Source organism: Trachinotus anak, unplaced genomic scaffold (genome assembly GCF_046630095.1).
Source record: "Trachinotus anak isolate AG129_WGS33_773 ecotype Australia unplaced genomic scaffold, CSIRO_AGI_Tana_v1 ptg000013l, whole genome shotgun sequence".
Classification (NCBI taxonomy): Eukaryota; Metazoa; Chordata; class Actinopteri; order Carangiformes; family Carangidae; genus Trachinotus; species Trachinotus anak.
The window spans coordinates 16,278,968-16,299,375 of record NW_027273864.1 but is presented as its reverse complement, the minus strand read 5'-3'; the positions used below and the strand labels follow the sequence as shown (position 1 = coordinate 16,299,375).

The window sequence follows — 20,408 nt, the reverse complement described above, 5'->3', positions numbered from 1 at the left end:
GGACGACAAATTGGGCAAAACTGGCAACTGCCCAGCAAGCAGCCATTAGCTGCAAGCTGAAATACAATACCAACCAAGTTGGGTTCTGTCTTTGAAGTATGAGAGTGTGAGCTACTAAAATGTGTTGACATGACATGATTGGTCCTGCCTAGATGAGGGCCTGTGTCAAAATGTTGTTTTAAGACCTTTGCATTTAGCATTTTCAGAGAAGACTTTGTGACATGTCAGAGTAGGAAAAGCACAGGTGTAAATAATAAAATTAATGATAGCTTAATTCCATTTAACTGCTTCAGTTTGTTCATGCTGGCTCACTGTCACACTGGCATGTTTTACTTGAACACTAGAGAAGAACATTGTTAATGTTATTGGTAACACCTGTGTTTTTTCTACTATGACAAGTCAAAATATTTCCCATACCTAAGGGCTTATTGTGTTTCCATGATACATATTATTATTATGTGATAAAACATCCATCAAATTACCAATCAATGATCAATTACCAACCAGGAAACCTGAGCCCATATGTACACAGAGAATAAAGAGAGGGAGGAACAGGGGGTTAATGGGGGCCCAGCTGTTCATTTTTGTGCCATAGCTGAGAGGCCCCCAAACAGGTGAACATCAGCTATTGCAACTCAAATTTGTACTTCAGTACAGTACTTGTAAATGTACATTTCTGAATGTAACTCTGTACAGTTACTCAGTTGTACTCCACTACATTTATTTGACAGCTTTAATTAGTTACGTTACAAATGAATTGAAAGGAAGACACGTGGAGCACTTAAAAAATATGATGCTTTATAATAGATCAAAATACCTAGTGGTATAGTATAGGTGAAATGGTTAGTTGGTTAATCTTATTGTCCATTGACTGGCAACTAAACTATCAATCGTATATACACTATATATATATATATATATATATATATATATATATATATATATATATATATAGTGTCTAAACCTCAAAATTACTTTTTTTAAAAGAGAAAATTATTAGAATTGATATATATATATCTATATATATATATATATCATTATTTTGATAATTTCCTCTTTTTTTTTAATAATTTTGAGGTTTAGACAATTAGGCAAACAAAACATTGCATTGTGAATGTGTCACTTGGTTTTTGGGTAATTGTGATGTTCTCACTGTTTACTGAAGTTTTGCAATCGACTAATCTGGAAAATAATCAGCAAAATAAACAATAAACACAATCATTTCTTGCAGTCCTATACAAAATAAAATTGAAATAAAAATGTTTTAAGTTAAAAAAAAAAAAAAACAGCTCCATCTCAACCAACCACAACAGTAAAATGCTACTTAGAATGAATTAGTCATAATTATCTATTTATTTACTGTTTATCACATGTAATAGCATCACTTGGTCACATGGGTCTCTCTCTTTCTTTTTTTTTCTTTGCATGAGCTCCGTTACTTTTAATACTTTAAGTAGGCTACATTTTCCTGATAATACTTACATTGAATACACTTAAATGCAGAACTTTTACTTGCAATGGAGGATTTTATAGAGTGGTATTTCTGCTTTTACCTGAATGCTTCCTCCACCTCTACACTGCATATGGGACTTACAGTCAAATAAACAAAACTGTATGTGTTGCGTTTAATGTAAGACAAAATACATAGACATTCACATTTGACATTAAGTATGTTAAATTATGCAACACATGAACCATAGCCACAAATAACAATAATGCATTACATGTATAAAGTATAATTTATAATGTTTGTACAGCGGGGTATTCTTATTCACTCCCCGCCCCTCGGTCACTTCCCTCCTGTTAATCCTCCAGCAGCAGCGGCGCAGTCAGGGAGAAGCGACGGAGGCCAACAAAGCACTACTTGGAGACCATTTGGATACATTTTAAACCAATCAGTAGGTAAGAGTATAATATTAACACCAAGAGTGGCGTTTCAGTCTCATGTCAGTTAGTTTTTTTGGCAATAATATATTCAATTAACCTAGATTTTCTTCCGATATCGTGCCTACACTAGCTAGCTAACGAACCGATAAAGTTGCGTTGACTTCCGTTATGCTAAGCTAAGCCTAGCTACCTAGCCGCACGGGTTTGTGATACAAAAGGAAAAGCGTTGAGAGGAAAAGTGTTGGGAAGGAGCCGCACACACTACTGTGGCATTAGACGAATCGTATCATAAGTATCGTATATCGTACACCACGTTTGACTAAAACCATAAAGATGAAAACTTAGCGCACTAGCAACATATCCGGCTAACGCTAGCTGGTTAGCTAAACTAGCTAGCGTCAAGTCTTTTGTAAACAGAACATCCTCCCTGTTCGCTGAAATCTAGGTCAGCCAGCAATGAAGCGATTTACAATTTTATGTCGATAGCAGTTTTCAGTATGTTAACTACGGTTTATTCACTGCAGTGATGATATTGCGGGTCAAACGTTTTACGGAAAAATTAGTCGAGCTTGATGCCGGGGTGGGTCAGAAACACTGGAGCGGAAATGTATCATCGTTGAAGACGGTCCACACTCTCGCTTAACGTTTAAAGTCAACTAAATATATGAGGACTGTCAGCTTTTTTAGACAGTAATGTGTCATTTCTGGTTCACAACCTAATGTATAACTGAGTATGAACAGCTTTGGTGTTGAAAGGTAAATAGTTAGCCTCGGGTGTTGGTTTCAGACGGGTCTGGCGTTGTGTCAACACAGCTGAAGGTTACTGCTGCTCATCGTTTCTTACCGTGGCAGCGATGGTAGTGGTTGCATAATGCATGAATGCAATAAAACGTCCCTCCCTGTTGTCAAAGATAAAGTGTTCTCACGTTGTAACCTTTGCTGTTTTCTGTGCTTTGTCAGCAGCTATGGCAGCAATCAGGAAAAAGCTGGTTATAGTGGGAGATGGAGCCTGTGGGAAGACCTGTCTGCTCATTGTGTTCAGCAAGGACCAGTTTCCAGAGGTCTATGTGCCCACAGTCTTTGAGAACTATGTTGCCGACATTGAAGTTGATAGCAAACAGGTATGAATTATTTAACTCTTGTTACATCTCAGACCATAATCAGCATCATGCAACTTTGCCCCTGATTATGATTACAACAACGGCTGAGTGCTGGTTGTAGTTTCTTTCCACTTCCTTTCACTCACAGTAGTACTGGTGGTATGTGATGGGATGTGTTGATTAATACAAATAAAGTTTACTCACCTTGAGTGTTTGGATGATGCTTCATGACAACTCCCTCCCGACTTACGATATAGTGCATATCGTGTATATCGTGTGTCTGAATTCTGAGTGTCCTTTCAAGTGTGATGTATATAGATGTGAAAAATTACAGTTGTGTAGCACTACACCTGTCACCAGCTGTTGATGGCTTAAATGTCCAATAGCAGTAAGAGGGAAATCAAGGGAGTGATTGTCAATATGCTAGAATCCATGCATCAATCTATAACAAATTTATAATTTTGCCAAGATTTTATCAAAATATTCATTTCAGCTATGAAACTCTTCATCACAGTGGTGCAAGTGTATGCTAAGGTGATGTTACATGTAAAATGGATAGTAGTGTGAATGCACTCATTACATCAATATAATATCAGACTTATAGACCAAAAGCATTGTGAAAATGTTTGGCTTTGTGTGGTTGATAAATTGTTAACTCTTGTGGCAGGTCGAGTTAGCACTCTGGGATACAGCAGGTCAAGAAGACTATGACAGACTGCGTCCGCTTTCTTATCCAGACACTGATGTCATTCTCATGTGCTTCTCCATCGACAGTCCTGACAGTCTTGGTAAGTGATGATAAAAAGCTCTGATGTGTATATTAATGTTAAATGTACATTATTCTCTTTTTCATGTAAATACCACCAAGGGATTTGTAAAAAAAAAAATAGAAAAATAAATAAATTAGAAAGCCTATCTACACTTTGTATGTTGTTTCAACTGGTATCTCGTAATTATATGAGTATAAGTTTAGTAATAGGTAATAATTAGGAGAGGATCCAGAGAACAGACAAGACCAGTTGAAGATTAAAATGGCTCTAATAATTTCATGTAAAGAACCAACCAGAGCAAAACAGCTCTTGGTTGGCATACCTGTTGAATGATGAAGAAGCATATTAGCATACTCCTCCTCTGTTGATTGTATTGCATCATGTCACTCTGTTCGCTCACCTCTATATATTACAAGTCTACCCAATTACCAGTGCATTTATCCTTTAAATAAATGAATGAAGAATATTTTCAAGTCTAGACCACCTCAACTCACCTACATGTATCCTACAGTCTGGAAGTGATAGATTAGTCAAAAATTAATCAGGAAGTTGTTAGTTGTTTTTTCAGGCAAAAATGCTGAAGTTTTGATGGTTCCAGCTATGAGAATTTTTGTTTTCCATTATCTTGCGTCATGTTAAAATGATACTCTTGATCACCTTTGACACCTTCAATCAATAATGAGAATAATCAGCAGTTGCAGCTGTGCTACAGTGTGTGTCTGCTCTGACTGGTGGTGTCTTTCATCCCCTCATTCAGAGAACATCCCTGAGAAGTGGACACCTGAGGTGAAACACTTCTGCCCTAATGTTCCCATTATACTGGTGGGAAATAAAAAGGACCTGCGTAATGATGAGCACACCCGAAGGGAGCTTGCAAAAATGAAGCAGGTAAAAAATTTAGATCCCACACAAACACATTTACACTCTCCTACTGACGAATGCACGTTTCCTAAAACTCCTCAACTTCCTCTTTAGGAACCTGTGAAACCAGAGGATGGACGGGACATGGCTAACAGGATCGGTGCCTTTGGATACATGGAGTGCTCTGCAAAAACAAAGGATGGTGTGAGGGAAGTCTTCGAGATGGCCACCAGGGCTGCACTACAGGCCAGGCGGGGAAAGAAGAGCAGTAAATGTGTCCTACTGTAAACAGGGGCACGAGGACTGCTTCCTCTGGGGGAAAGAAGAAGGAGCATTAGGTCAAACCTACCCCCAAACACACCCACAAAAAAGACTGTTCTCCCCAGTTTTTACTAAAGGTGTAATGCTTTTACTTTTTTTTGTCTTAAGCAAAAGTAGTCAGGTTCTGTCAGTATTCAATTTTGAGGTAATGGAAAAATACTTTTTTGTACTTTAACATGAGTAAATTTGCCATAATGAAACCTCCTTTGTCAACATGTAAGCAAAGAGGTCAGCCAGGGGACCTGTTGTGTCATACCTGCCAACTACAGTTAAGTGCTTAAGCCCTGCCTGCTGATCTGAGGAATGTTTCCACAGCCAACTAGGGTGAAGTACCTCTACACTGTGACCCATAGTCCTTTAATTATTTCAACAAACTGATGCACACATGAAGTAGAAATTTGTTTGTGCGCTTCATATTCAAATGCACAACATGAGACTGGAAACTCATTTTGTTAAAAACGCAAATGGAAACTTAGTGTTTTGTGTAATAAATTACTTTGTAAGAATCTTGATAATTTGCATCACTTGCCAATCACTGAGTGACACTTACCCCAGTGAATCATGGTCCAGCTCAGAATGAGAATGAAGATTTTTTTTTTTTTTTTAACCAATGTTCAGGCAAAATGTTTACAAGGATTAAACTTTTTCACCATGCATATGCAATTTGATACTGGACTTTTTGCATATGCATTTCACAATGGAAGCTCAAGGGTGCTTATGGTGGTGGGTATTGTAGATCAATACAAACCACTCTTAAAATAAATGATCAATCTGTGTTGTCAAGAACCCTCTGTAATAAGGATCCCTTAAATTGGTCAACAAATTAAGACCAAGATATTTACTGAGCGAGACAGCTTACAGTTGAAAAATAAACTTGTCATTGCTCTCTGGTGGAAAAACTGTACAGTTTCTAAATTACAGCAGAGTCTTTGACATTTCTGTTATTCAGCTTTTCAGTAATTGGCTGGTACATATGCTACTGCTGATCTTTCTGTTATAAGCTTCTGTGCTTCCAGGCTAACTTGAAAATATGAGCCAGAAGTAATTTAGGTCTGAAGTTGATAGACAAAAAAGTGCTTTATTTGAGGTACACTGGATACAAACAATTGTTGACCCCCACTTTGGTGTTGACCAAGATTTCTTTTCTCTCATCAAGAAAGAGTGGTTTGAAAAAGCAGTGACATTCATCACATTTGCCTCCCTTGTTTTTCAAGTTCAGAAAAATTCCTTGATGAGACACAATGTATTCTTTAGAAATGCAAACACAATATTCCCTAAAGTGTTGGAGAGACGGTGGATATAAAGGATAGATGAAGATGACTTAAATTTGACATAATGAATGTAGTAATGCAGTTTATTAGGTACACATACCTGAAACAAATGCAGTCTAACAACAGCCCTGCAACAACTCTTCGTGAAATTTGAAGGTAGGGTTTAATGGAGGGCTGCATTAGCTAGGTGTACCTAATAAACTGATGACTGAGTCTGGGTTTTGTGGATATAGCAACAAATATTTGGTGAGTTATTTTTACAGTAAAAATGACACTATATTGACCTCACATTGCTCACTGAGTTCATCAAGTGAGAACACATTAAAAATTTGCATGAACTAATGAAAGGCCACATCTGATAACAACAGATCTAAAGGCAACAGCAAAGAGCTTTCACTGGTGTCAGATGGGACAAGCAGTGTGGTTGAGGTGATTTTTTTTTGGTACTGAAACAAGTGTTCAAATCCATTTAAACACTGATGGATGATGGATTAAACCTAATATTGTAACTACTATAGCAAAACACCTTTACTATCATTGATTGTATGTTTAACCCAAGAAAGCAAGTCCTATGCAGTTTGCAACCCTGCTGTGGAAAAACCACAGCGTTGGTGGATGGCTACGGTCAGACATCGGGAACTGTTGTGAAAATCATCAGCTCAATAGTCACTCGTTCTTCTTGGCTGGAAGTCCTGAGCGGGCGAGAAGCATTGGAAGGAGAGCTAGTGCTCCCAGACCTGCTGCCACTAATGGTCGGTAAAAAAGCCAACCTACTCCGATGGTGAGAAGAGACAGAGAGCAGGAGACACACAAGGCGAAGATCTTCAGCCCCACGGACACCAGCTCTCTGAGAATAGGAACCCAATCCACTGCAGGCACAAATCATAGAGGAAATATGAGTGACAGACGCAGGGATGAATGAAATCCATGGATGTTGGTGGCAGTGAGTGTTTACCCAGTGTGTAGATGATGCGCATGGTCAGCTGAATACTAAGGAACATGAGAGCCCATCCTGCAGCCCTGAGTCCCCATGTCTTCATACTGTTGTGCTGGTGCTCCCTCATAAAAACCTCCTGGAGACAACAATACAAACACATCAAGTCCTGGAACAAAGACCAGGTGGAAAATATGAACCAAAAGAGAAATAAAATCCACACCGACCTCTGCAGAGAGCTCCTCCAGGTACAGGATCTCCAGGGCGTCTCCTGACTTTGTTTTAAAAGGCATCAGCTGCTCCCCTCTCTGCATCGCCACAATACTGACCTGAAAAACAGTTTTTGTTTCTCCGGTAACTGAGGAGAGAAACTACAGTTGAGGCAAAAACAGTATTTGCACTGTGGAAACGAATAGTTTCACTCAGGGCTGAAGCAGTTGGGCGATCTGTCAATTAGAAAATTAACCAGCGCTATTTTGATCATTGATTCATTATTTAAGTAATTATTCAGGTAAAATGGCAAACATTCACTGGTCCCAGGTTTTCAAATGAGAGAACTTACTGATTGTCTTTATCTTGTGTGATAGTCAACTGAACATCCTTGGGTTTTGTACTGCTGGCCATACATTACATTTGAAGATATCTCATTGGGATGAAGGAAATTTTATGACATCTTACCTAGTTCAATTCATGCTACATAGTAATTGTATATACTAAACTTTATAGTATACTGTTTAGCTGTTGACATTTTTCAGACCAAGCACAAAGATACAGTAAGAAGATTATTAAAGCTATGGTGGCAACTAATGATCATTTAGTGTATAAAATGTTGAAACGACCTTCACAAGTCTCAGACGGTCTTAACCCAGCAGTCAAAAACACACACATTCAGTTTACAATGACGTAAAACAGCCACACGCTGGAACTACTGGATGTTTGTTAAATAACTTTAACAACTAAAGGACACAGTGGAAATGCATGCAGAAAGTGCTTTTTCACTGACATGTCATCATAATTGAGATGAATATTGACAAGATCATCTGCAGCACTCACAGTTTGAGCCGGGCCGAGTCGAGACGTCTCGCCACTCAGTCCAGCGTAGGAGAATCTCACGCGCACATCCCCAACCTTGTGAATAAAACCAAACAAACAGTAACAACTCAGGGAGTGCGCCAATGAGGAATGCATAATACAGAAGAGACCTGCACTTTATGTATCAGGGAGAACTTCACATGTTGATACTCACCTCCGGCCTGCGTGGGTATTGAGTGTGATAGAAATAATCGTCATCAATGGAGAGAAAAGGGTCCAAGTTTAAGGCAGAAAAATCCTTCAAACTCAGTGTCTGGAAGTTATTTATCTGCTCCACCAGGCCTAAAAGAGGAGCAACTGGTGAATCTCAACAGTCTACAGTCTGACATGTATCATTTCTGTATTTAGTGTGTTTACATCAGATTGTTTGGATACCTTTAGAAAGAATGAAAGGGCCAACTCTGACCTCAGGAGCCACTACCGTCACACTCTCAACCGCCATGGCACTGTAATAAAGATTAAATTAAATATAAAGTGCACAACAAAATCACAGAAACACAACAGAATAATCTTACAAGTACTGCAGTACCTTGGGTTCTGGTGACCGATTTCCTTATCAAAATTGCGACTGTTGACCAACTCTGACTTCCACTCAGTGTCTGAAAAAAAAGGATTGCGGTGCTTCAAATCAGGCATAGACACAACTTCAACCAGAGTCAAGCAGGCCATCTTGTTACCAAATGTTACCAGGTTACAGTCTTGATTTAAAACAACAACTCACTGTAGCTGTACGTCGTCTCAGTTTTGGTTTCACCATCCTCTTGGTAGTCCCTGAAATTGATCATCAAGTAAACTCGCTTGTCTTCATTCTGACAATATGCTGTATTCCAGCAAACATTTTTACACCTGACCACGCCCTGAGCGCTGACATGCAGACAACAGACTCACTTGCTCTCCTGGTACTCCACCCACTGATACATCTCCACCTGCCTCTTCAGTTTCACTGCCTGCACCACCACTCTGTAGTTGGGGTCATGCAGGGGCTACAAAAACACAAGCACAAAAATTTAGTTTACCACTTGAGCTTCACATACTGCTCGAACATAGTTGAGTTTGGAATTGGCTTTTTCTTTTTGGTTTTTTTTCTCTACTTAAACAGACCTGTCAAATCAGCAACAGAATAAAAAAAACACCGTCAAAAACAGTTATCTTCATTTGATAACCTGCCTACACTACAACCTGGTTAAGCTTCTGACGAAAATGTACTTTGGTATCATCTTATATGAGAGTATAAGATGATACTAAAGTTTATAGACTGATACAGATATCGACATTTAAGAGTGTAAAGCATTTGATAACAATATATTGGCTGATTTTATTTTATTTTAACATAGTGTTTATTTACACTTTGAATCCCAATGACCATCTAGGGTCTGATATAATCCAAGATAAAAGATGCTGCAGTTAATTTCTATCTTTTAACATATAATGACTTTTAGTTCAATAGTTTAGTAAAGATAATAACTAAAATACCACAGACTAAATGTCGTCCTTCAACACCACTTTTGCGTTTACAAAGGATCCCTCTTCTCTTCCCTCTGCTGTTTTCTTTGTATGTATTGCATGATCTCTTGTGTCCATGTAAAGATTTAATCTGCACATGTGGGGCTTGTTGTTTTTAACATAGAGTCTCATTCCAAAGGCTGACAATCTTATTGAGTCACAAGAATTCACCATAAAAAATGACAGAATTACAATATGTTAAGAAAAATTTGTTTGGTTAGCTTTAATATGAAAACCCAGAAACTAAGGCTTGGAGTAAGGAGAATGTGGCGTTAAACAGACACGAAATTGTGGAAGGACCAAATGTAGTTATTTGTTAAATCTAATCCCAGTTATTCAGTTGATAATTTATCATGATCGATATGTAAATGGAGGGAGCAGTTTGACTCGAGAGAGAATTGAAAGTGCAACCAATTGTCAAGCCTACCTGTTCAGTTTGCAGCTGCGCCGATAGGTGAACTAAACGGTTGTTGTTCTGCAGGTCAAGGCTGACATGAGGCCCCAACGACACAACCTGAGAAAGACCTTCATCTAGAGAAGACGCTGTTTGCAGAGCTCGTCCCTGAGGAGGAAAACAGTTACAGAGAACATGCACTGTGTTAGTCTGATCTGACATTAACATGCAACACGACACAACAAATTAACCCTCAGTATAATAACAGGCATCTTGATGTGAGGCACTTTAACGCAACAGTTTGAGACTGAATCTGTGGTTCCTACCTCATTGGTAAAGAGAACATAAATAGAGAGGAAAAACAGTCCGACACCAACAACTGTTCCTCCTGCAGTTTCACTTAGTCGCTCCAGGAATCCGGGCTTGGACTGAACAGATACACGCTTGTGTTGGTTTGGGTTTTTATCTGAAAACTGAGATAAACGCGCAAAAACAACTGAAGCTGAATGTAAGCAATAATCACAACATCAAAATGAAACATGGATGACTTATGTAACTGAAACAAAATTGGGATTTATTCTTCTCACATAAATAAAAATGTGTGGTTATTCTTGATTGAGAATTCAGATTTGACTCAACTAAAGGAACAAGTAAAAGCTTTCTCCAGTGATAAGCCAGTGTGACAAATGACAAATGACAAATTCAAAGGACTAATTTATTATTATATTAGTCACCAAAAGACAACAATTGATTATATTAGATTAATGCAGATTGTCACTCTCTGGTACAGTTAACCGACTATTAACCAAACACAAACTCTCACTACACTTTTCAGGCCTGAAACAATGAATAACTCAGTCAGTATCAATGGTGAAACCAACATAAATGTACCTAATTAAATCTTTCTGTTTTGTTCACATATTTACATATTTTTACCCACAAATAAAGATTTTAAAAATTCCAAGACACTCCCAGACACTTTTGCTAATCTGCTGTGAATAATGGGCCAGGTCAACTTGTTTGTTTACGAGTAGCTAGACCAGTGACAGTACCTTGTTTTTTCAGGGTTAGCCAAGAACCAGACTTAGGCGTGAACAAATGACACACCTCTTTTCTCTGCTAGTTTGTCTCCCTTGCTTCATTTTCATGTTTCAACGAATCAAAAGTGATCAGCAAAATGAAACGAACTGCTGTAGCATGAAACGTGGTTACAAGTTATTAACCTTGAAGAAGTTAATAGCGGTGTATCGTAGTGTAAACTGAGGCTGAAGAGGCGGCAGTTGAGGTGCTAACGGGCAACGGTCACTGCAACACGAAACCCGGAAGGAGTTGTTGCTAATGAAGTAAAAGCAGAGTGGTTGAAGTGATCCACTTACTGTCTGTGTTGAAGACATTTCTCTGACTTGTTCAGCTCCACAGTCAAACAGTAAAGTTGGAGATGCTGCAACTGGAAGCTGTAGCACCAACGACTACTTCACTCAAAGGTCCGCTCTCTTTTTTACACGGCGTGTCCCGAAACTCGTCCAGGCAGGCGGAGTCGGCGCTGTACGTCTTAAGTTTGTAGTCATTGAACGCCGCACAAATGCTCCGGTATTAAAAAGGAGCGCAACATCTTTTGCTCAAGGTATCATGGGTAATGGAGTTTTTGAAGCAGGTCATTAAGAACTGGAGAGTGTTACTGACTGTATTTCAATGCGATATGGTGTTAATTATGCGGGGTTTTTTGTTGAGAATTAAGGTATCCAGTGGGAGAATATAATCTAGTACATTTATTCAAGTACTTTTTTAGGTAAAAAAAGGTCCTTGTACTTTACTTAAGTATTTCCATTTTATGGTGATATACTCTTCCACTCCACCACATTTCGTTAGGATTTTTTTCTTTTATTCTACTATATTTGTCTAGCAACAGATACTAGTTATTTTTCAGTTCACTTTATTAATATTTATTACGTAAAACACATGATCATTTTTATAAAATATGCATAGCCACCCTTCAATGAATATGTAATATGTAAATAACATTATAAATATAGCACTTTGAACCGAGTCACTTTGCATAAGAAGCTTTTTTGTTTGTTTCTTTTTTTTTTTTTGATAGACCTACTTGAAGTAAGCTACATTTTGCTGCCACAGCGTGGTGAAAGAATGACTTTTACTTGTAACAGGAACTTTTACCATGTTGTATTAAGGGATCCTAGTACTTCTTTCACCACTGATGTCATGATCTTCATCTAATACCTCAATCTGCAGTGACTAGAAAACCCCACCTCCTATGGCTAATCTCTCTCTCTCTCTCTTTCTCTCTCTCTCTCTCGCACACACACACACACACACAGAAGTGTATAGTAAGTGCCAGTCTTAATAGGATTATTGCATTATTAAGGAACACAAAGCACTTATCATCATCATACCTGTGTCTCTCTATGTTTACATGCACATGCCTACGTGCGCGCGCACACACACACACACACACACACACAACGCGCACACACACACGCACAAACACACTGAAACAGATTGCACCCAGGAAAAGCACTAGGACTCCGTGAGGCAGTGAGAAACAAGTGGAGAGAGTGTTAGGATGCAGGAATATGATGTTATAGTGCTTGGAACTGGACTTAAGGTAAGAAAACTTGTCTTTAGTGTAATATATGTAGCCTAGTGCAAGAGTCACATGAGGGACACAACAAGCGTTTGTCAGTTCATGGGGTAGTTCTATAGATCCACTCAGACAGCCTCTAAGTGTAAGAGCACAGTAACTGACAGCTATTTAGTTTGTTTAAAAGCTGAAACAAGTGTTGTCTAATCTTTAGGCTATGAATAAAGTGTGAAGGGTGATTGTATTTAGGGTACATCTTTATCTAAAATGCAAAAATTATAATGGAACCTCAATTTCTCTGCAAGAATCACAAGAGATTTCCATTTTATTTGTATCAAAATCTGTTCATTACACCTGGAAATCCAATTAGCTGTCACTGAAAGTTGTGTTTTCTCAGATGCCTGAGCTTTATACTTGACTAAAAGGCTCAAGCAGTGCCATGACAGAGGCTTGTTTTTATTGGAATGTGCTGAAAAAAAATTGTTATCATCTCCATTTAACAATGATCTCCATTACCGACATCAAATTGTTCTTGAAGCTCAGATGCAAAGACACACATTTAAATTTTGTACTTGGCTCTTAAGAATATACTGAATCATCAGTTCTTTCGCCCCCCCCCTCCCCCTCCACTATAATTACTCTTGGTAATAATAAAGTTTATCAGTAAAATTCTGCCCCATATATTTCACAGTTTTATTGTTTATCCACATGCAGACCTTCTAAGCGTCTGTTGGCTGTTAAAGGGATTTGTAGCAATTAAATGACATCATTATGCTTGTCCTGATCTGTGGATGCACACTGCCAACTGCTGTCCTGCACTTTGCGTGATTCTGACAGCATTTGAGCCACTAACTGACCGCTCCCTGTCTCTCTCAGGAATGCATCCTCTCTGGTTTAATGTCTCTAAGTGGGAAAAAGGTTCTTCACATTGACAAAAATCCGTTCTATGGAGGAGAGAGCGCAACCATTTCTCCTCTTGAAGAGGTGTGTTCACACAAACACCAACACATAAGCAGACATGCACGTGTCCTCAATTACAAAAGGTGCGTGACACCGCTGATTTGTGTTGTTTATTGTCCGATGTGTGTCTGCATTCACAGCTGTACAAGAAGTTTAAGGTTCCAGGTCCTGCTAAATCTATGGGCCGTGGGAAAGAGTGGAACATTGACCTCATCCCCAAATTTTTTCTTGCCAATGGTGAGAGCTCAGTGTTATTCATCTGAAGTGTAAGTTGTGCAATGAATTCTGTTTGCGTTACTTCAGTGGAAGTGAGTGTCCATGGCTGCTGTCTGTTTGCATTAGGTCAGCTGGTGAAGATCTTGGTGCATACTGATGTTACTCGGTATCTGGACTTTAAAGTTGTTGATGGCAGCTATGTGTACAAAGCAGGGAAAGTGCACAAAGTCCCTGCCACAGAGGAGGATGCTCATGCTTCAGGTGATGCCCTTTTTGTTACGCTGTTTTTAGATCATTTCCATGCAAATATATCATTCTGTTTGATAATGTCTTTTAAAATACATATAATGCTTTAGATCTGATGGGCATGTTTGACAAGAGAAGGTTCAGGAAGCTGCTGCTCTTCGCCCTGAACTTTGATGTGAGAAACCCTCGGACCCACCAGGATGTGGACCCTAACAAAACGACCACACGGGACCTTTTCTGCCGCTTTGACCTGGGATTAGAAGTTATGGAGTTCACAGGTCATGCCATAGCCTTACACAGCAATGAGAGGTCAGTCACAGGATCTTTATTAAACCAGATGCTGACAGATGCTCCTTTAAGTTGAAACCTGCCTGATCTCATTTACTGTCACCTGGTGTCCCTGTAGTTACCTGGACCAGCCCTGTGTGGAAACCATCAGACGGATCAGGCTGTACTCTGAGTCTTTGTCCCGCCACAACACCAGTCCATACATCTACCCTGTGTACGGGCTGGGAGAACTACCACAGGGATTTGCAAGGTTACACTCAAACTAGTTATGATCACAAATGTTCAGATTCATACTTGCTACTAAAAATGCAGTCAGCATGTTTCATTCACATTGCCTATCCTGCCTCTGCGTGTTTCAGACTGAGTGCTGAGTACGGAGGAACTTTCCTTTTGAACAAAGCAGTGGATGAGATTGTGATGGACAACGGCAAAGTAAAAGCTGTGAAATCTGAGGGGAAGGTAAGATAGATGCAAAAAACTGGTGGAGGAAAAAAAATCTCCAGTGGCACAATTGTGCACTCAGAGATTTTGTCCTTTCTCCCTCTTTAACAGCTGTTCCACTGTAAACAGCTGATCTGTGATCCCAGCTACGTTCCCAATCGAGTGAGGAAAGTGGGTCGTATCATAAGGGTCATCTGTTTATTAAATCATCCAGTTAAAAACACCCATGAGGCCAGCTCCTGTCAAATCATCATCCCCCAAGCTCAGCTCAACAGGAAATCAGGTATAATGTTTGTCAAAGCCTGAAAAATTAGTGAAGGTTTCAGGTTTTATTTAACGTGTCATTAGAAATGCGTATTTTGTGTCGACCACTCCACAGAAACTTTGTAAATAAATGATGTTGGTTAAGTTTAATCTTTGAAATGATGATGACAGTGACCTATGGATGACTCCTTCCCTGTTTTTCCGTGCAGACATTTACATATCTGTCGTGTCCTATGCCCACAATGTGGCATCAGATGGGATGTACATCGCAACAGTCAGCACGGCCGCAGAAACCAGTACCCCAGAGAAGGAGGTGCAGCCTGGGCTGGAGCTCCTCGAGCCTATCATGCAAAAGTTGGTGACATGTTTAAGTCTTTAATTTTACTGGGGGGGGGGGGGGGGGGGGGGGTTTATGGTTGAATCAGTCAAATTAAATTTAAACAACATTTAACGAATGTTATTTTCTGTGACCGCCTTGTATCTAGATTTGTTTCAGTCAGCAACCTGCTCGTTCCCAATGAAGATGGAAAAAAGAGTCAGGTAATGAGAGGATTCCTCCAAAAGACTTGGAATAGAGTGTGTCGGGTCCCGTGGTGGTAACACTTCTCTCCTGTGCTCTTTCTTCACTAGATATTTGTGTCGCGCTCATGTGATGCAGCAAACCACTGTGAGTCTGACTGTGAAGACATCAAAGACCTGTACCGCCGGATCACAGGAGCAGAGCTCCACTTCGGAGGATCACAGAGACACCAATCTCACAACTCCGATGACGACTGACAAAGACTTTGAACATCAGGATCACATAACTGGGCAGAGGGTGTTAGGTAGCATGTAGACTGGACAGTGAGTGTACTATGTAAATGTTGAATGTGTTTTTCCCCTCTTCTAATTTGTTTGGTATAATTTCTCCCTTTTGTGAAATTCTTTAAAATATAATGATGTTGACGAACAGTTTGGAAAACATTGTTGTTTTGTGTTTTTTTGTCTTTTAAGATCCATTCTTCTGCATTTGCATTGTTTTGGTATGAAACACAAATGATCTGTAACCATCAGTACAACTATTTGCTATACAGTTTTTAGGATTTATTGTTTACAACACCAAAGTAAAATCCTGAACACACTGGCTTTTCCTCTCACATATTCCTATTTTGTTTTGAGTGTTAACTTGACAATATGTTTAACAGACCACCAACACAGGGTCTGGATGGGGTACAACAGGCATTAGTTTGACTGGAAATCAATATCAATCCTTTATTTTTTTATCCTATAAGAACCAACCAGTGAGACTATTATTCAGTAGCAGCAGGTGAATGTAATCAAGCAGCACCCTGCATCTCAACAACAGGGATTTAAGCATTCAGACTGACGCTGGGCATGTGGCACAGCAGCAGATGATTAGAGATGAATCACAGTGATCTGTAGAGGATTTGCGGATTCTCTTATCTATGGAGCTTATGTGAGAGAAGGACAAAGCCACTGAAATATGTCGTATGCTGCACACTGGCAGCTTGTTGGTGCCAGCACTGCTGGAGGCAGAGGACACACAAACGCGCAGATATAAGAGGCTTATCCAAGTGAAGGACAGTCGCCACCAACACCTCGGGTGAAGACTTGGAATATATTCACACATATAAAATGTTACTTTTTAAAAAAAATATACATCCCTTTTATCTGCTGCACAGACAACATCAACTCTTCACTGTGTCCGTTTGAAAACAATACAGTAGACTAGGTTGGTCTTATTATACATTTATTCTATGCATTTAAACACATTAAATGCATAATACTTTTATTACATGTAAAGCACTTAAATACATAATTTATACACAAAGTATTTCTATACAAGAATACAGTTGCACTTTATTGTGGTCTAATCCTCCGTCATTGGTGTCTTCACTTGACTACATTTGCTGAGCACTTGCATGCACACACGCACGCACGCACGCACGCACTTCTACACTTAGATATCAAAGCAGTCCAAATGCTTGTGCAAATCGTGGTCAGTTAAATGTCCAGCCTGCCTCAGATCAATGGATGACAACAGCTGCTCTAATCATATTAATCTATGAGGTAACTGCTGTAACCAAATACTGAAGGTGGAGCTCACTGTTTTTGTTCCTTTGGGAGCTTTGTGCAGAAGGAAAATAACCATCTTACAGAGCTTATTCCTGTTTTACTTCCAGGGCTGTGTGAACGGGTGGAGGGATCAGACCAGCAGCTGCCATTCGTCTCTCACTAGTCAGGAAGTTGAAGGTTGCACATGCATTTGGCTGAAAAAACAGCAGAGATGAAAACATGAGGACAGCTGTGTTTAAGGTGTTGCTGGTGGGACAGTCAGAAAGTCTTCCTGTCTCTGACAAAGTCTTTCATGCTGTCAGGACGAGCATACGCGCTTTACTACGCTGATAAACTGGGCATACTTTACCGTGTCTTGCACCTCCACAGCGATGCCTTTGCTCTTGAGTAGAGCGAGGACTGAGGGCTTAATTCGTTCAAGCCGTGCGCCTGTGCCCAGCACAAGAATCTCTGCATACAGAGCAGAAAAAATAAGTCACATGACATGCATCAGGAAGTGTTTTTTCAGTTATATACACATTGTTTGAGCCTAGATGAGCGACAAAATCAAGAAAAACAGGAATAACTGCATAGAGATGCTTCCATACGAGGCATGAGGAGTCAGTGGATGGTTTGATGAATATGAAAATGGTGTAAATCATGTTCTAAGACCTTCTCAACCACCAGATCTCCACCCAGTTACACACATGGGAGATTTTAGACCGACAGCCTATTTCACCACCATCATTAAAATATCAAATGAGGGATATCTTTTGGAAGAATGGCTTCAGATAGTTGTAGACAATACCAACGGTCATTGAAGCTGTGCTCAACACCTCACTAAGATGTTTTATGTCATACACCCATCTGTAAGTTTGTATGCTTTTATTTATTTATTTATTTTTTACCTATTCTTGGTTCAAGCATGTGGAAGAGTGAGACACTTTCCTCTGTGATGTCTTCATGACTGCCAACCTGCAGAAAGACAGATTTAAAACCATAAAAAGCACAGAGAAAGTTGTTTAAATTAAAAACAAAGCTGCACATGATGCAACAAACTATGGTTTGTGTAGGCAGTAGACAGATATTTCTCTCACATTCCACTGCAGGATCGCAGGAGGCAGCACAGCACAGGGTCCAAACACCTTATTGCCATCAATGTTGAATCCTCTGGGACTGTAGCTGTGGATCATGAACTCACTGCCCGGCTCCTTCTGCATGACGGACACCGTGGTACGCTGGTAGATCTCGTCATCACTGGGTCCCAGTCTATGAGCACGAGAGAGAAATGGGCTGGAACAAAACACAGGGGAACTCAGTTAGAACCAATAACATATTGAGTGCTCAAGTCTGATCGTTTTCCATTATTCACTGTCAGTATTATTATTACAAAGAGTGCGAGTGGCCTGAAAAACTGTAGGCTTAAAACACTTATTTTGTATTTTTTGTGCAGGTCTTATCACTGTACTCTCCATCACTTTAAATTTCACAAAAACAAACTGCACTGCAGAACTGTTGCCATATGGCCCAGTTTAAAAGCCAGAAATCAAATGCCGGCCTACTGACAGGGCTCACAGCCAAAAGCTTTAGGCCTGCTTCTGCAGAAAAGAGGCAGCCAAGAAACAAACATTTCTGCTTGTGTAAGGAGCTGTAGCAAGTTTTATCCTCCTGTTCTCACACCTTTTTTTTTCCTGACCTTTACAAAAAATCGGAGCAAGTTCAGCAATCTTTGTTTCTAAGAAGTGATGCACAGCATTTTCTGCTCAGCTGCTGCCTCACCAGCTGGTTTTATAAGCAGCACAGCACTGGGCTCATGAGGCAGCCTGACCTGAACAACGTGTGAATGTAATCAGTGACTCCACCAGATGGAGCCAGAGATGGTGTCTAATGGGCAAACAGGATTAGGGCTTGTTCCAAATGGGAAGCTCAGCAGTTATAACATGGGAAACAGAGCACACATTCAAAAAAATAAAACCTCTTCATCAGGTCCAGGACCAAGCGCTCACTGTTCTTTTCTTTTTTTTTTTCAGATCTTCATCAGGCACCAACAAACATCATATTACATGTACATATCTCAAAATGAGGAGTATATATAATCTTCAACTGGTGACTGACCAGAGAGGCCATTGGCTGTAGTCTAAGGAAACCATGTGTGTATCTTCAGAAAATAATTGAGTAATCATCTATCACATGTATCAACAATTACAATTAGTCAGACAGAACATCAGCCATTTCTGAAGATGCCTGGGCTACAGCCAGTGGCTTCAGTGTTTTCTGACATCTTCTACACTTTTTTGACCTCAGTCAGTTAATAAATAAAGAGGATAATCGAGTTATTTATTGATAGTGAAAATGATGGTTGGCTGCAGCTCGGTCTTCATGCAGTTCTAGGTGCACAGGTGAGCAAACAGGATATTATGGGAATGAAGAAATACAAATATGTATTCAAAAAATCGATATCACCTCTGCTGAATAAAACTACAAGACTTTTTTTTGTCTTCGTCTCTCAGGAGGACAGTCCGAGAGGAGGACAGGCGAATTATAGGACAGTTATTTAACCGACCCCTCTCAGGGTGGTTTTGGTTTTTGGTCTAAATGAATCACAGGCTCTGAGTTAAACACCACCATACCTTGAGAAAGCAGGTGCTGCCCTGGAGGAGAAGAGCAGCCCCCGCGTCGCTCTCTGAAGCAGCAATCTTGAACACAGCGCAGTGGACATGTTGCCGGAGTGAGCCTCCCGGTGACACACAGGGGGACAGAGTTCTGTGTGACACCGGCCGCTCGTTTCCGGTGTTGTATAACGCAAAATCGAACTTTTTTTTTATTATTATTTTAAGTCTAACAAAGCTTTTCCTTCATTTATATTAAGATATTTTTACATTTGCATTCCTCACAGACAAATGCGTCATATCGTGTTGAACAAAAAGCTCATATTTAACCACCAGCTGGTGAAAAATCTTTCTATTTATTTATTTATTTATATTTTAATACCTAACTAGTTGATAACAATTCATAAACTGTTTGTGTTATTTGAATGGCTTATGTACATCTGATGAGTGTAACGCTGAGTGAAATATGAATATAGTTTGTACTGCACACAGTGAGACATAAACTGAGACATAAACACAATAGATGTCTACGTGTCTGTTAAATCTATTATCAGCAAATAACAATTACAAGGTGTAAATTAAAGGCGCCTTTAAAAA

General features: G+C 39.6%; 4 protein-coding genes across 8 annotated transcripts; 2 read left to right on the top strand and 2 right to left on the bottom strand.

Moving 5' to 3' along the window:
- Positions 1 to 1,749: 1,749 nt before the first annotated feature.
- On the top strand, positions 1,750 to 5,595 carry LOC139630322 (transforming protein RhoA). Of its 4 annotated transcripts, none has more exons than XM_071493637.1 (5): positions 1,750 to 1,902; positions 2,851 to 3,008; positions 3,655 to 3,775; positions 4,515 to 4,645; positions 4,733 to 5,454. In XM_071493637.1, exons 2-5 carry the CDS (start codon positions 2,853 to 2,855, stop codon positions 4,904 to 4,906), a joined length of 582 nt encoding a protein of 193 aa, XP_071349738.1. In that variant the 5' UTR covers positions 1,750 to 1,902; positions 2,851 to 2,852; the 3' UTR covers positions 4,907 to 5,454. The 4 variants fall into 4 exon arrangements, with proteins under 4 accessions (XP_071349738.1, XP_071349737.1, XP_071349739.1 ...); XM_071493636.1 differs by having other exon boundaries at positions 1,772 to 1,902; positions 2,848 to 3,008; positions 4,733 to 5,595; XM_071493638.1 differs by having other exon boundaries at positions 1,792 to 1,898.
- A 397-nt stretch (positions 5,596 to 5,992) lies between these two features.
- LOC139630321 (transmembrane protein 43) lies at positions 5,993 to 11,682 on the bottom strand. 2 transcript variants are annotated; one of them, XM_071493634.1, is made up of 12 exons: positions 11,510 to 11,682; positions 10,460 to 10,606; positions 10,167 to 10,301; positions 9,125 to 9,219; positions 8,958 to 9,007; positions 8,766 to 8,835; positions 8,612 to 8,682; positions 8,391 to 8,518; positions 8,198 to 8,272; positions 7,372 to 7,473; positions 7,166 to 7,283; positions 5,993 to 7,079 (listed from the first exon to the last, which is right to left on the bottom strand). In XM_071493634.1, the coding sequence occupies exons 1-12, from the start codon at positions 11,525 to 11,527 to the stop codon at positions 6,877 to 6,879; spliced, it is 1,212 nt and encodes a 403-aa protein (XP_071349735.1). In that variant the 5' UTR covers positions 11,528 to 11,682; the 3' UTR covers positions 5,993 to 6,876. The 2 variants fall into 2 exon arrangements, with proteins under 2 accessions (XP_071349735.1, XP_071349736.1); XM_071493635.1 differs by lacking the exon at positions 10,460 to 10,606 and having other exon boundaries at positions 6,730 to 7,079; positions 11,510 to 11,653.
- Positions 11,683 to 12,451: 769 nt separating this feature from the next.
- Positions 12,452 to 16,272, top strand: LOC139630738 (rab GDP dissociation inhibitor beta). Its single transcript, XM_071494422.1, has 11 exons — positions 12,452 to 12,756; positions 13,609 to 13,716; positions 13,833 to 13,929; positions 14,035 to 14,169; positions 14,265 to 14,463; positions 14,561 to 14,692; positions 14,802 to 14,901; positions 14,995 to 15,166; positions 15,357 to 15,501; positions 15,633 to 15,687; positions 15,778 to 16,272. The coding sequence occupies exons 1-11, from the start codon at positions 12,715 to 12,717 to the stop codon at positions 15,922 to 15,924; spliced, it is 1,332 nt and encodes a 443-aa protein (XP_071350523.1). The 5' UTR covers positions 12,452 to 12,714; the 3' UTR covers positions 15,925 to 16,272.
- A 608-nt stretch (positions 16,273 to 16,880) lies between these two features.
- Positions 16,881 to 20,011, bottom strand: ndufaf3 (NADH:ubiquinone oxidoreductase complex assembly factor). The gene is made up of 5 exons (XM_071494423.1): positions 19,833 to 20,011; positions 18,300 to 18,495; positions 18,111 to 18,177; positions 17,573 to 17,673; positions 16,881 to 17,417 (listed from the first exon to the last, which is right to left on the bottom strand). The coding sequence occupies exons 1-5, from the start codon at positions 19,919 to 19,921 to the stop codon at positions 17,310 to 17,312; spliced, it is 561 nt and encodes a 186-aa protein (XP_071350524.1). The 5' UTR covers positions 19,922 to 20,011; the 3' UTR covers positions 16,881 to 17,309.
- Positions 20,012 to 20,408: the final 397 nt, after the last annotated feature.

Bases quoted from the DNA above. Each gene is read 5' to 3' on its own strand.
- LOC139630322 (XM_071493636.1), top strand. From the start codon at position 2,853: ATGGCAGCAATCAGGAAAAAGCTGGTTATAGTGGGAGATGGAGCCTGT. The intron at 3,009-3,654 runs GTATGAATTATT...CTCTTGTGGCAG, and splicing joins TTGAAGTTGATAGCAAACAG to GTCGAGTTAGCACTCTGGGA. The intron at 4,646-4,732 runs GTAAAAAATTTA...CTTCCTCTTTAG, and splicing joins AGCTTGCAAAAATGAAGCAG to GAACCTGTGAAACCAGAGGA.
- ndufaf3 (XM_071494423.1), bottom strand. From the start codon at position 19,921: ATGTCCACTGCGCTGTGTTCAAGATTGCTGCTTCAGAGAGCGACGCGG. The intron at 18,496-19,832 runs GTATGGTGGTGT...GTTTTGTTCCAG, and splicing joins GCAGCACCTGCTTTCTCAAG to CCCATTTCTCTCTCGTGCTC. The intron at 17,418-17,572 runs GTAAAGTATGCC...CTGTTTTTTCAG, and splicing joins CTGTGGAGGTGCAAGACACG to CCAAATGCATGTGCAACCTT.
- LOC139630738 (XM_071494422.1), top strand. From the start codon at position 12,715: ATGCAGGAATATGATGTTATAGTGCTTGGAACTGGACTTAAG. The intron at 14,693-14,801 runs GTTACACTCAAA...TGCGTGTTTCAG, and splicing joins CTACCACAGGGATTTGCAAG to ACTGAGTGCTGAGTACGGAG. The intron at 14,902-14,994 runs GTAAGATAGATG...CCTCTTTAACAG, and splicing joins CTGTGAAATCTGAGGGGAAG to CTGTTCCACTGTAAACAGCT.
- LOC139630321 (XM_071493634.1), bottom strand. The intron at 8,683-8,765 runs GTACTGCAGTAC...TCTTTATTACAG, and splicing joins ATCGGTCACCAGAACCCAAG to TGCCATGGCGGTTGAGAGTG. The intron at 7,474-8,197 runs GTGAGTGCTGCA...ACTGTTTTTCAG, and splicing joins GACTCGGCCCGGCTCAAACT to GTCAGTATTGTGGCGATGCA.